Source organism: Bos grunniens, chromosome 3, assembly GCF_055505025.1.
Source record: "Bos grunniens cultivar Pamir isolate PY7600 chromosome 3, Bosgru_T2T1.0, whole genome shotgun sequence".
Lineage (NCBI taxonomy): Eukaryota > Metazoa > Chordata > Mammalia > Artiodactyla > Bovidae > Bos > Bos grunniens.
The window spans coordinates 87,706,744-87,721,667 of record NC_141167.1 but is presented as its reverse complement, the minus strand read 5'-3'; the positions used below and the strand labels follow the sequence as shown (position 1 = coordinate 87,721,667).

Genomic DNA, 14,924 nt, shown 5'->3' with positions numbered 1-14,924 from the left:
TATATATTCACTCTTTTTCAGATCCTCTTCTCATATAGGTTATCACAGAATATTGAGTAGAGTTCCCTGTGCTGTACACTAGGTCCTTTCTGGTTACCTGTCTTATTTATAGTAGTACGTGGGCTCAGTGTTCTTTGAAGTCACTTTGTGATCTGTGACCTGTGGTACAACACGCACAAGAATGATGTCCTACCTGCCAACTTTCTTCTTAGCAGGCAGAAGTTTATTTCAAAATTAGGAGAATAGGACATAGGGTGGGCTGTGATTTCTTTTCTTTATTGAAAGGATATTACAAAGTAATGGCTGTAGGAAACAGATGAGAGCAACATTAAAAAAACAAATGAATTTTATAAGTTGAAATACAAAGTTGGTACACAATAAAAAAATATGTTTAAAAATAGGTAACACTTTTTTAGGATAGAAAGGTCTGCACCAGTGTTCAATAAAGACTCAAATAACTAAGATGCGGTATGGAGTGGGGTTTCAGTCCCTGTTAAATCACAGACTCAGAGTCTGCTCATCTCTGCTTAGCTGGGGAGCAGGGAGAATGTGTCAGCAGAGACCAGAAGAGCTCAGTCCCTCTACGGATACTCCCAGCCATTCCCACCCTGCCAGTCCTCAGGGCTCAGCTCTGGGTCCAGGCTCAGGATGCAGCTCAAGGTCAGGTAGATTACTGTTTTTGTTTGCTCTCAGGGAGGCGATGGTGTCTGTGTCACACAAAAGTGCTGGCTCATACAAAGGTTACACATTTCACAATACATTAAGGAGCTGCCATTTTGAGTTTTATACATCTTGAGCTTAGAACAGAAACACAACTAGATTTCACTGAGAAAATTATTTTAAAAGCTACATTAAATAGAATAATATTTAAAACAGGTTAAGCGATATTGTAATATAATGTAATTCATCCATCCATCCCTCATTCCTTTTTTGAAAAAACAATCACTATGATCCTGACATATAGCAGCACCATAAGTAAGACCATCCTGGGTAATAAAGGCTAGAAGTCTTCTGGGAAATACAGGGAGGAATTTTTAAGTATGGAAGAGATTTTCAGTGTTCAAACACCGAGGGGCACTGAGATGGATGGAGCTTGAAGGCAGGAGAAAGAGGCCGTGCCTGCTGAGACAAGGAACTGAGGACACAGGGATGGGCCCCGAGCACAGGCGGCTCCGTCAGGAAGAGGACATCAATCCTGCAGGAGGAGGGGGGCTGGCGGAGCAGGCTCTCAGACTCAGCCTCCAGGCCCAGGGGTCCCACTGGTGGGGGCAGTGGGTTTGGAAGGCAGTAGGGGGCAGGGGGACTCGGGAAACTGGAGAGGGGGCTGAAGGGCCTGATGCAGCCAGTGGTTGCCTTGCTGATATTCAGTGTCAGTGTGGTCACGTCTTCTGGATTTACATGTGCTCACTTAACTGTAAATATTAACAAGTTCTAGTATTTTAGAGAATACTGTGCCGGACATAAGAGCATATAGTGTCCAGTATCCAGTTGAGAATTCTGCCTCTGATTTGACTCTACACTGCATTCCATTCTTTCAGCTCTACTGCTGATATTCTGAACTCTCAAATAAATTAACAGAAGTTCTATATGAAATAGCCTCAGAATACAAAATTACATAGTGTAAATAAATACAGTAGAATTTAAATGTGTCCTTCATCTTGTTAATTTTTTAAGGTTTTACATATTGTCTGTGTAAGCATAGGATATTCAGGCTATAAAGAATATTTTTTTACCCTGAAAATAATAGAAGTAACTGCTCACAAGATACTACAAAATTATATATGAGATAAAATTTTTCCACTGACATAGTATTTTGAATAAGAAGAGGTAAACTAGGGTTTCAAGAATTTAGAAAAGGAACCAAGTTCAAGATGAAACATATGAAAAACAAGGAATACTAAGAAGAAAAAATTCACATTTAAAGAAATGTGTTTACACTTCATCTGTCTTCATCATCACATATTGCCTTGTTTTGAGCGTCACCTTTTACATCTGAATCTAAGATTTAAGTTTTAATATAGCTATGCCCTTTTAATTTGAGCATCTAAATCTGGAGTCAGGGAAATAAGTCCATCTGTTTTTGAAGTTATTGTCATGCAGCCCCATCCATTCATTTATGTATGGTCTATGGCTGCTTTCATACTACAGAGATAAAGGTGAGCAACTGAGACCATATGGAGCAATTTGAGACCAAAATGGAGACCACATGGCCTGCAAAGACAAAAATATTTACTGACTTACCAGTTTCATTAGCTTTTAGTTTACTGGACTTTTTTGTTAGCAGTTTCACTTTTTTAAATAATCATTTGTTTATTATTTCTTAAAATAATCGTGTATTTCACATTATTCCTTTGCTACCTTTTTATTCAGTGACTGCAAGAAATGGCCATCTAGACGAACACCCAACAGGACTCTTCTCCAAAGCCCAAGGCCTATCAGACTTCAGGCCAAGTCAAGACTTAAGGCCATGCCATAACAAGGTCCAAACCCACCATCCAGCCACTCTCCGAGCTTGCTAATCATATTATCTGATGAGTCCTACTTGCAGGTATCCTAACATAAAATAGCACACCACCTCCTGATTGCACAGATAGGCTACACCTTGGCCCAGCACACTAGACCTGCCCATTTCAGGTCAAGTTATCCAAGGCCCAGCTACAACCTAATCAATGCTTAAGTTAGTGAGGCCTAATGTCTTTCCCCCAGATCTACAGATTTTAAATCTTTTGAATGTATTCTTTATCTCAAATGGCTATAACCACATTCAGATCTGTAAATCCATATAACGACTGTAGAGTTTGCCAGGGTTTTAACTAGAGATAATTCTTTTATATTTTCAATTTTAATGAATATTTACTGTTTGCCAGGCAGTGTAATAGATATGAGATTTAAAGTAAGAAAAGATATTGATTATCTCCTTAGTGTCTTTATGATCAAGTTACAGAGGAAAACAGGTAAAACAACAATTATAATACAGTGGGGGTAGGTTTTATTGAGATACGTTATAAGAACACAGGGAAAATTTCTAGGAAAGGGTGACAGAAATGAGTCCACCAGGATCCCACACCATCAGTAGACTACTCAGACCCCTTCCCCAGCTCCCATGAGCCCCCTAAACCATGACACAGAGTACTACAAGCTGAAAGGAGGCATCCCATGAATGCTGAATTAAAGAGGGAACCAGGCACAGAAGGGCCCCTCTTCTGTAGAGAACCCATGCTAAGGAACAGAGGTGCATGAAGTGGAGATAGAAATGAACAAGCAATGGTATAATCCCACCTGTGCCCAACCTCCCACCACACACACACACACGCATGCCCATCCATACGGCCCTGCAGTGGACAACACTAGGAAAAATAGACACCCACACACACCCAACACAGTCAGTCATGACTCCAGGAAGCCCCGAGACAATAAGATAAGACACAGCAGGTGTGATTAAGGCTTTATTGGGCATCAGTCAGGCTGGGCAGGAACCACACTGGGAAGCATGGACTGCACACCAGGCCAGGTCTGGTCTTCAGGGCAGCACTGGGAGCTCAGAGCAGAGCCCTGTGGGCCAGGGGCCTGGCTGGGCTGCTCACAGCAGAAGTAATCATGGAAGGGAAGGATAGTCTTGGTGGCTTTAATGCAGGAGGGATAATGTGGGGTGGGGAGGAACTTTGCTCAAAAATAGTGGGAAACTGAATCTTTAAAGTAGGGATGGAAAGGGGTGTGGGAGGGGGATAATGGGGCCAAGAAGCCATCTAGAGTGAACAGAAGGAAAAAGAAGAAGACAGATGGTTCTGCAGGCAGGAGGTCCACCTGGTCTCCAAGGCACTGGCTCCTCACGCCCATCTCCTGGTTGCAGACACTACTTGTTGCCCCACACGGCAAGCTTCATGAACAGAGGGCCTGGGAGGAAGCGGCTGGACTTCATGTAGGCAGAGATCTTCTTCAGGCCCTGAGGGTGGGAAAAAGAACACCAGGCCTCAGGTCTGCTGCCCCACTGGAACCCAGGCAGCTCTCCCCAAGTTTAGGACCTGGGGTACAGCCCTTCCATGTGGGAGTCAAATGTTGGGGCAAAAGATAGTCTTCTGGGGTCCCCAGCTTTGGGAAGTTGACTCTTCCAGTTTCCTGTAATTCATCTGACATCCAGACTCACCACATATAGAGACTCTATACTGTATTAGGTGCTACATATCCACTAGACATGATGACATAGGTTCAGAATCTCTACACGACTCCCCTGCAAGATGGGTTCTACTGAGGCCGTTTACCAGAAGGGAAACTGAGGCACTCAGAAGATAAGCACCTCCCTCATGATCACACCGGACATAAGCAATATGGCTAGAATGTAGCCTGCTCGGTCTCCCTCTCCATTCTGAGTCTCTCTGCTGTACCCCCTTCCCCACAGCTGGAAACAAGGAGGCTCACTCATCATCCACTTACCCAAACAGTTAAGTGACCCACAGGGCAGTTGCCCCCCATACTGTTACATTGTGTGGGCTTTCCTTTCCAGTAGACAGGTTTGGTGACTCCAACAGGGCCCAGAGAAGACTTTTTCCCCTCACCAGAACGTTACAAAGAGGTGGAACATTGGTACCAGCAAGCCCCCTTGTGCTGGTCTACTTCTCTACATATGAATACGAATTTGGCTGAGTTCTCTAGTGAGCTCAGATTTACCATCTTGGTTGACAATCTTGAGTTTTCTTCAGTGGTAGGTGAAAATGTACCTGACTTCTCAGTTCAGAAATACTGAGAAAGTACCCAGTAGACAGAACAGGTCAGGATGAATAAATAGATCAGGGGTTGGCTGGTGTCTTTCCTTGAATTGACCGCTTTACTAGAGTCAGTAGGAATATAGTGTAGATACTACAGGCAAGAGCTTAGCTCTTTAGATAAGGAACAGAGCTCCTCCTGGCTAAGCAAGGCTTTCCCAGGCAATTGAGAAATTGTAGCAGAGGTGGAGGCCTCATACCATGGAGTCCTCATACCATGCAGCAGTCCTCATACCATGCAGCAGAAACCCACTCCTTAAAGAAACTCGCCCATCTGGGAGACACACGCAAAAGGTTTGGCAATCCTGGGTTCTCAGTGCCCACGGTGGTTTTAGACTGTCAGAAGGAAAAACTGAGACATGTATAAAACCTGAAATGAGAGTTAAGCTCACAAACAGCAGAAGGGCCCACTACATACAGTTATCAGTAGCAAGTTGTCCAGACAGCCTCTGAAAAGGGAAATCAAACTTTCTAGGTAAAAGAAAGAGGAGTGACCAGTGACTTAACACCACAGGTTTGGATACATTACATATAAAGCTTAAACTATACTGAAGGAGATCTTGTCCTAAAAATCACCAAAGTGAGGTTCTTTGACATCACGAAATTGGGTTTTTTTTCGTGTACACAGCTAAAGAAACGGACTACAAGATCCAACAGACTGAAGAGAAGGTCTGTTTCAATTTGTATTTAGAAGCTTCTAAAAGAGGAAATGAGAAAGTAACTTTTGCAGAAAACCAACAAAAAATTGCTTGAAATTTTATCAGAATTTTTAAAAGGCTGTTGAAGCCAGCCCTACTCTCTACTGCTCCTCCCTGCTCCTCTAAGTACATTCTGCAATGCTCTCCTTCATGCTATTCAACTCTCTCTGAACTTCCTTTTTATAACACCAAAATTGATTCCCACGAAAGCAACAATAATTCAGAAGACTTGGTAAAATTGTGAATATTTTGGCAAAAATAGTTTTTAAAACTTTTTTTTTTTTTTTTACTTTAAGGAAACAAAAGGCCTTATAGAAGGAACTTGCTTCATCTCCCTGTGCCTTTGAGACATCAGTGTTCTACCTCATCTTCTTAGGCATCTTCTAGTGCATTTTGAGAGATTAGTCTCTGCAACTGTACAGGAACACATTTGGTGAACACTCAGCACCAAGCTGCACAGACTGCAATTCCAAGTCCTTCTGTCCAGCTATGCTAGCATTAGGTAAATGTGTCATTAGGGGTCCCAGTTCATAAAGGGTCTTTGTTGTTTCAATCCTCCTTGTATCTCCCTGTACAACAAAGGCCCTTACTTTCTTAGACTATATTTGTGAGTAAACGTCCTGGTTCTTGAGAAAGCTGCATCCTTTGCACTCTCTTGCAGGGATTCCTCTTGCCTCTTACTGGTTTGAATCACAACTAAGAATCCTAACAATGGATCTTTTAAACTGGAAAAACTTCTAAATTGGTAAATTTTTAGAGACCTCTCATTGTAAAAACAGTTGTTTTATTGGTACCCATGGAAAGATAAAATTAAAAGGTGGATATGCACAATATTGATAATCAGCTATATCCCCAAAGAAAATTAAAAGTTTAAATTAAAACAAATTTTTTTTAATTAAAGATGGATACAAAGAAATATAATCATTGCTAACCTTAAGAACTTCCTTAGTTTCAAATCAATCAACCAACAAACAAAAGTTGTTCATAGAGCCTTATTTGTGGTCTCACATTTCCCCTCAATTGATCTTGCAGGTGCTAATAAAAACAATAGAATAACTAAAGTTAATTAGGTTAATAAACAGGGAATAGATAAAAGCTGAGGGGAAAATCAAGTGATTTCTTCCTACAAGTAGGAAATTTTAAAGGGACTGGTCCCAACAGGATAAAAATCTTGATATGGTTATTAAGAGATGAGATAAATGAAACAGACTTTGATGGCATGAAAACAAAAGTTTTGATACAACACTACCAAAAAGGATGTTTTTGATGGGCCAGAAAGACCCCTTTATCAGTCCCCCAAATATAAAGGGACCCAAACAAGTCCATTCTACTTACCCCAGTTTAGAAAAATTTTAAAGGTAAGAGGGTAAAAAAAATTACACTGAGATACTTGACCAGCAATTGCATGGGGCAATAAACCAAACAACCCAGTTAAAGACTGACAAAAAGGCCTGGATCCCTTGGCTCAACCCCTCACTGGAGCCCAAAACCCTTTATACAGGACTGGGTTAAAATGGCCTGGGAAATAAAAAGGGAAGTTTCTAGGACTCTTTATAAGACCAAGAGTTGCTAACAGAGTCCTGACAAGGGCTACGGTTAAAGGTATAACAGTTGATAGAACTGAGATTTGTTACGGATAGAAACAAACTCTGATGCAATGTTGGATCTGTTTCTTTTACTTTAAGCATTGCTTCCCATTGCTTTTGTTCACTAAAAGGACACTGTCTATACCTAATAGCCTCCACAGGGGAACCCTGCCCCTCTGCCTAAATGTTAAACCGAAGTACCTTTGTTCAAGACCCTGGCTACCTATGGCTACAGGAAAGAAGAAATTAACACATGCCCTCCAGGAGGCTGGCCAAGACATTTGCAAGATTAATGGCTTTTTTACTTTATGGTCTCACCTACCCACTCTCAGTTCTATAAAACTGAGGCATATGGGCATCCAGACCCTGATAAGTTGGTTATTTTGGGACATTTGTCTGCCATCTTCTCAGTCCGCCAGCTTTCTGAATAAAGTCACATTCCCTCCCTCAACACCTTGTCTCTCAGATTATTGGCCTGTTGTGCAGCTAGCAGACCAAGCTTGGACTTGGTAACATATTTAAAAGTGGTATATTTGAACAGCTTTATGTAAGATGGTTACATCTCTTTTACCTGATTATACTGTGGGGATATACAAACATGTCTCACTGGGGAATGCTCCCCTGCCTTGCATAAGAAACAGCATATAATCTGCCTCTCAAACAATTTTAATTAAACATAATAAAGAAAACTAATAGGGTTACCTAAGCCAACAAACTATGAGATAAAAATTGCAGTCCAATATTCAGATACTCTAATATTCAAATACTCTTTGCAACCCCATGGACTGTAGCCTACCAGGCTCCTCTGTCCATGTAATTTTCCAAGCAAGAGTACTGAAGTGGGTTGCCATTTCCTTCTCCAGGGGATCTTCCTGACCCAGGGGATCTTCCTGACCCAGGGATCAAACCCGGGTCTCCCGCATTGTAGGCAGACGCTTTACCATCTGAGCCACCAGGGAAGGTATTCAATATTCAGGGCCTAATAGAAGCAATAACGGAGTTTGGTCTGGGAGGTTTGTTTGGTTGGTTGGTTTTATCTTTGTTCCTAGGATAAACTGGCCTGAGTTTGACTTGTGCACTCAGAAAGATGGCCTTCTGCAAACATTTGAAGACATGATACATTGATCCCTATAGTTCTAGAATACAGAAATCTTTTGATTTCCAGTTTAGTTGGAAATTTTCCTACTGATATAAAAAAGCAAATGAAAGAAAACGTACTTGGGAAAATCAATCTTTTGACATCATTTGGGTGGCAGCCCAGTTCTTCAGAGAATTAAAAGCAATTGTGTTTGTCTTGCAACTCTCCACTTATCAAGGGACTTCCCTGGTGGTTTAGTGGTTAGGACTCTGCCTTCCAAAGCAGGGACTCGGGTTCAATTGCTGGTCGGGGAACTAAGATCTCACGTGCCCTGGGGCAACGAAGCTCTCACATCACAGCCACTAAGCCCAGGAGCTCCAGAGCCTGCACACCACAACTGGAAAAAGCCCGAGCACCACAATGAAAGATCCTGCACGACGCAACTAACACGCTACGCAGTCAAACAGATGTTTTTTAAAAATCTCCACATACCAGAAATGTAAATACAGCTCACAATGACCTGAGACTAAGCAGGATTAACTTAATAAGGTAGAACCTGACACCAAAGGGAAGAAATAACAAAGAGGCCTCTTTAAACTCAAATGGTTGGAAAGGCTTCTTCACTCACAATATACTTGCTGCTGCTGCTAAGTCACTTCAGTCGTGTCCGACTCTGTGCGACCCCACAGACAGCAGCCCACCAGGCTCCCCTGTCCCTGGGATTCTCCAGGCAAGAACACTGGAGTGGGTTGCCATTTCCTTCTCCAATGCACGAAAGTGAAAAGTGAAAGTGAAGTCGCTCAGTCGTGCCCGACTCTTAGCGACCCCATGGACTGCAGCCTACCAGCCTCCTCTGTCCATGGGATTTTCCAGGCAAGAGTGCTGGAGTGGGGTGCCATTGCCTTCTCCCACAATATACTTAATGGCCTCTTTAAGGGTTTGTCAAAAATGAATGCAAGGACTTCCCTAGTGGTCCAGTGGTTGAAAATCTGCCTGCCAATGCAGGGGACATGGGTTTGACCCTGGACTGGGAAGTTTCAACATGAAACTTCATGAACCACAACTGCTGAGCCTGGGCTCTATAGCCAGAGCGCACGCCTAGAGCCCATGCTCCATGACAAGAGCAGCCACTGCAATAGAAGCCAGATGACCACACTAGAGATTAGCCCCAGAAGGAAATGGCAACCCACTCCAGTATTCTTGCCTAGAGAATCCCAGGGACAGGGGAGCCTGGTGGGCTGCCGTCTATGGGGTCGCACAGAGTCGGACACGACTGAAGTGACTTAGCAGCAGCAGCAGCTGCAACTAGAGAAACCTGTGCCCAGGAACGAAGACCCCAGCTGAGACAAAAATAAATACATATTTTTTTAAATCTATGAAAAAAAAGAATGAATACAAATCTTATTCTTTTCCATGAGGAGTAAAAAGCCTGAAGATTTTTCTTCATTATTAGTTATAGAAAGGGGTGAGCTGCCACCAACTGCAGTCACTCACAAACAGTGTACCCTGAGAAGAGCTCAGGATGAAGAAAACCAGGATTAAACATTCTGTGATTTGGACATGGGGTCCTATAGAGAGTTAGGATGCATCCCAAACTAAGAATTACAGTGACCTAAGATTCATGCATCTTCCTACACATAGAAGAGCACTAAGGTCATTAACTTGAGATGTTGGTGTTTTGATGATTAGCACTAATCTTTTATCAAGATGCATGCTTGGCTACATGTATTTCCGAGTCAAAAATGTATATACCTACTGTTTCCTACCCTACATCTTCAGAGCTCTCTGGGAGGCTGTCTCTTGGGCTACAGTCCTCAGTAAGGTCTCCAAATAAAACTGTAACTTGCTGCTTTTAAGTTCTGTCAAATGTTTTCCAATCAACATCTCATTATAGGAGTATTTGTTCTTTTCTTTATGCAAAAATATTCTCTTTTTCAGAAAAGGCTCCTAGGTTCCCAGGGTTTGCATAGACAGATGGGCCCTTAGCAAAACAAAGGCACTCAGAAAGTGCCTGAGCAACTTGCAGAACCACATCTCACCCAATGACTCAGCAAAACATGGATGAAACATGATAGGAGGGTGTGGAGCACCAAGACTAGCCCAGGCCACACTCTCATTATTCCACTGCAAGGACATAGACCAACTGCGTGGCATGGGACCTCAGCCCACTCTCACTGGGCCCCAACCTACCTCATCCCCAGTCCCGCTGCAGCCAACCAGGCAGCAATACTCAGGTGTACCTGCGCACCACCTTCCCAAGACAGACAATGTTCAAGAGTTCCAAGCACTCCAAGATCTAGGGCTGCCTGTGCCCCACAGCCCAGGGCCCAACAGGCCACACGCTACAGCCCACATCTGTCCCCATCCTGCCTGCTGGGCAGTAATCCCAGCTCTTGCAAAATTCTCAAGGCAACACGTCTTGGACCAAAACCAGAGCTGATGAGAACTAGCTGAGAAAGCAGATTTCATGATGAGTAGTGGGAATACTAAACAGAATGAAGGCTGAAAGCCTTTAGGGCTAAAGCCTCAAATTCCCAAATCCATCACAAAGCAGACTTCTTTGCTCTCAAATTAGTTGACCGAGGGTGACAATGATGAGCTGAGAGGTGAGATCAGGCTGTGCACCTCCAGAATCAAGGTGGCTCCACCTATACCACACAGCTTGAGATCCCAAGCTCAAGTTCTCCAGCTGCACTGAGCCCAAGAGGCTGGGCGCCAGGACTGCATGACTTCTGCATCCCACTTGTGCCTGACACAGTGTCTCATACAGGGGAGAGGATCAGATCAGTGAATGTGACTTAAAATGAATGCACTATCACATCTCTGAGATGGAATCTGGAGTTAACATGAAGGAAGAAGGGACAGGAGATGAGGAGTGAAGGAACTGCCCACCATAAGAGGTGTCAAGATAAAATCCTTGCATAGGACACCTCTGTATGCACCCAAATCCCAGCACCGACTACAGATGTGACAATCTCAGAAAAACAGGGCGGGGCTCAATTGCTGCAGAGCCCTGTGGAGATCAGGAGAATATATTGTCTGTGTTTTTAGAACTTGATATCAATCCTACTGTGTCTCATTCTACTAATGCCAGCTGCATACCATCTCCTGAATATTCTGCTTCCTACACACTTTCCAGAACTGTGAACCCAGACAATAAAAGGACCTGAGCTTTTCATTTCAGTACAGGAGATGGACAGCCACTGACTGCTGCCATAGAAGCCAGACAGTCTGACTAGGAGACCAGCACAGCCTGTACTGGTTGTGTGACCGTCAGAAATTACTTATCCTTTCAGCTTAATTCCTTATCTGTAAAATGGAGAGGATAATTGTTCCACATGTAGGAATGTTATAAAGATTAAATGTGACACAATACACATCAGTAACTGAGGAGAGATTCTGGTAAACAAAATTCTCCATAAACGCTAGTCTTCACTGTAGTTCTAACTAGGAAATCAGGGAGAATAAGGGAGAGAAGAAAGACGTAAATACAAGGGGTTCAGGAGAATCACCTCAAAACGAGAAATGAAGTCTTTCAGGTTTGGGAACGCGTCCAGGCACTTGGGCTCAAATATGCGGTGCATGTCAAGGACGTCATAAACCAGGAAATCCACATAGGTGAGCTGCAGGAAGACAAAGCATGAATGCGGACTGAACTCTGAACCTGGGGAAATGACAGTTATCCCGCCCCCAAAGCCGTCCAACTCACCTTGTCCCCTGCAAACCAAGGCCTCTTCCCCAGAAACTCTGAGAACAGCTTGATTTTTTCAGGGATCTCCTTCAAGAAACCAGGCTTCAGTTTCTCCTGAGACACAAAACAGCTGTCACCACCCTCACACACAGACTTCCCGGCACAGAGCAGTCCTCCCGGCAGAGAGCAGTCCTCCCAGGGCTGTGTCTGATCCCAGCCATCAGGTGAGCAGTCATGTCCCTTGACTGTACGTGAGTCAGGGTCCAGGGCCAATTCAACCCACCTGTGTTCACTAGACTCCTATGGGAACCATCTCCCATCTGTGAGAGACTGTGGGAAGGCAAAGGGCAAAACACACTGTTCCCGGACCTGTCACCACTCAGCTCCAGACACCTGCCCTGGGTCAGACCAGCAGTGCTGTGAGACCTGGCGGAGCTTGGTCCTCAGACCTCAGGCTGATCAACACTAAAATGATTAGGAAAGAAGTCCTACATTCCAGTGTGGGAGACAGGAATGGTGTGGACGCCTGAGCAGTTTCTGGACAGCTGGAGAGAACTGGAAGCTGAAAGGAAGGAGGGAGAGGAAGAAAGGCTAACCCTGGGCTGCCCAATGGACACATGTCCTGATCCCTGAGATGCCAAGAAGGAGGCTATGTGGTAAGGAGAAAAACATTCAGTTTACGAATTGAATTTCTATCCAGGGGAAGCTGGACTCCTCTTAAGATTAGAGGGAACTGAGTTAGAGTTTCAAAGGAAATGTCCTGGTGGATCACTAGCTCCAAGATCAAAATCTAAAAGACCAGTTGATGAGATCCTGACAAGCACCTCACACCCTCTCCAACTCAGTGGGAAGGACTCACAAAGTCAGGGCTGTAGCAGATCCTGGCCATGGCCAAGCGGACATCCATAACCTGGTTCTCCAAAATGTCCACACGAATCATCTCCTCCTCTGTCTCCCCACCTGTGGCCACACAACAGAGATTCACCCTCAGCCTCCCATTACAGCCCAACCCAGGGCATGGCCACTGGTGTCCCTGACCCCAGCTCCAGACCCACTCACACAGGTTGTGCTTGCGAGCGATGTACCGAAGGATGGCGTTGCTCTGGGTGAGCTTGTGAGTCCCATCGATTAAGTAGGGCAGCTGGAAGAACAACAGGGTCTGGTTATTTGGGCCACTAGACTCCCCTGTACCCCCTCTATTGACCAAGGGCAGATATGAAATCTGGCACTCACAGAGCCTAAATACTGTGGTGGGCACTAAATAATATGCTGCAAAATGGAGGGATGAGCTGGGACACAGTATCATGGAAGGGCAAGGGAGAGAACCAGGAAGCTGAGAGACAGAGCAGAAGGCACCTGTTCCTGAAACCTCTAAGCCAGGAAAGGAGATGGATGGAGACACTGTCCACTCCCCCTCCCAGCACCCCAGCCCCTGCACCTACATTGGGGAAGTCCAGGCCCAGCTTGAATTTTTCATTCAGCCACTGGCTTCTGTCATAGTCAGGAGCTGAGAAAAAGAAGATGCAGTGAAACAACCTCCCAGGAATCCAACCCTCCTTCCCGGGGGGACCGACCAAGGAATCAGAGGCAAGACCCCCTGAACTGGTGGATACGGATTCTGAATTGGATTCTAATCTCACATGGAGCTTTGGGGGAAAGCACACGTAGAAGGATTTGGAACCTCCCTGAGCTGAGGCTTACAGAGAGCCAATGCAAGCACTAAGCAGAGCCCAAGGGGCTCTCATGTCCTGCTTTGGAGGACAGCTGCACCCTCAAAGGGTTTGGGAAGGGGCAGGTCCCTAGTCCAGCTGGTGGAGTTTGAGGGATGGGAGCAACAAGGCAGAACATGGGTTGCTTGGCAACCAATCAGCATGAGCTGGGCAGAAGTCAGAATAGGAAAAGGATTCCATTACCATCTCCTACCGAGTACTGCCTCTCCTCATAGTTTGTGTCTGTGTACTCCAGGAGAAGGCGGATGGCATGGGCCAGCTGGGAGAGACGGTGGGACAGAGGGCAGACGTCAGTCTTGACTGCAAAACTCTCACTGTTCCAGGTCACTTCCACACCTCCAACTCCCTTAGCACCATCACCTGCACCAGCCCACCCACGCCACACACACACATGCCAACAACCAGATAAGATGATCGGGGTGAGGGGAGAGGGGCTCCGCTGCAGCAAGTCCTGTGGAAGTTTCTGGTTTGAACCGGCCTCAGCTTTGCAGCATTTTCCCAGGGGGGCGCAGCATTTCCCCACCCGCCTCCACCTTGCCCGCCCCGGGGGACCCCAGCTCACCCCGCGGATGTCCCAGTAACCCAGGATCATGGGCATGGTGCAGGTTATGACGCTCAGAGTGCAGAAGCTTCAGCGCAGCTGGGCTTGAAACTTGTCTTCTGAATCCGGGATAAAGTGGGCCCGGAAGCACTCGCCCCTCTTCTCGGCTCCGCCCCCAGCCCAGCCCCTGACTCAGCCCCCGGCCTGCAGAGCAGGGTCTACTCTTGTCTCTCTCTCAGCAGATTCCTATGGAAGCCAATCTCTGGGCGCCTAGAGATCAAAGGCCGCCGAGGTCGGGCTCGCCTGGTTCCCGACCCCAGAGAGACGTCAGCTAACCGGTGGAGTTGCCAGTGCCCTTGGGAAACAAGCCTGAATCATGACATTAAATCGGCCCGTGTTACAGGAAGATGAGAACCCCAGGCAATCCTAACGTTCCCCCATTATTTGCAACCCTAACGCTCCCCCATGATTTACAATCCATGATAGCTGCAGTCTTCCAGAAATGAGTATCAGTGCGATAGGAGCACTCCAGTATTCATGCCTGGAAAATCCCATGGACCAAGGAGCCTGGTGGGCTACAATCCATGGGGTCGCAAAGAGTCGGACACGACTGAGCGACTTCTGTGTGTGTGTGTGCGATAGGAAGAGTAGAAAGGAGGCAGAGAAAGGAAATGTGCCCTCCATGTCTTCCTTTCAGGGACTGTGGAGGGTCCTGCCCTCCTCATGTGCCTGAAAATAAAGATGTAACATAAATTAATCAAGTAGTTTATGGCCTCACTTGTGAATCTAAATCCAGATTCATGCACAGCAGAGAAACTACCCAGGTGCAGCTCCAGAGAT

General features: G+C 45.4%; 1 protein-coding gene across 1 annotated transcript; it reads right to left on the bottom strand.

Annotated features, from left to right (window-relative positions):
- Nucleotides 1-3,433: 3,433 nt before the first annotated feature.
- Nucleotides 3,434-14,205, bottom strand: LOC147375996 (glutathione S-transferase Mu 1). Its single transcript, XM_086391704.1, has 8 exons — nucleotides 14,106-14,205; nucleotides 13,727-13,802; nucleotides 13,256-13,320; nucleotides 12,873-12,954; nucleotides 12,673-12,773; nucleotides 11,832-11,927; nucleotides 11,635-11,745; nucleotides 3,434-3,943 (listed from the first exon to the last, which is right to left on the bottom strand). Exons 1-8 carry the CDS (start codon nucleotides 14,139-14,141, stop codon nucleotides 3,854-3,856), a joined length of 657 nt encoding a protein of 218 aa, XP_086247830.1. The 5' UTR covers nucleotides 14,142-14,205; the 3' UTR covers nucleotides 3,434-3,853.
- Nucleotides 14,206-14,924: the final 719 nt, after the last annotated feature.

What these genes read in the sequence shown, in the direction of transcription:
- LOC147375996 (XM_086391704.1), bottom strand. Translation starts at nt 14,141, where the DNA reads ATGCCCATGATCCTGGGTTACTGGGACATCCGCGGG. An exon ending in GTTACTGGGACATCCGCGGG is followed by an intron (nt 13,803 to 14,105) that starts GTGAGCTGGGGT and finishes CGTCTCTCCCAG; the next exon opens with CTGGCCCATGCCATCCGCCT. An exon ending in CGCTCGCAAGCACAACCTGT is followed by an intron (nt 12,774 to 12,872) that starts GTGAGTGGGTCT and finishes GTGTGGCCACAG; the next exon opens with GTGGGGAGACAGAGGAGGAG.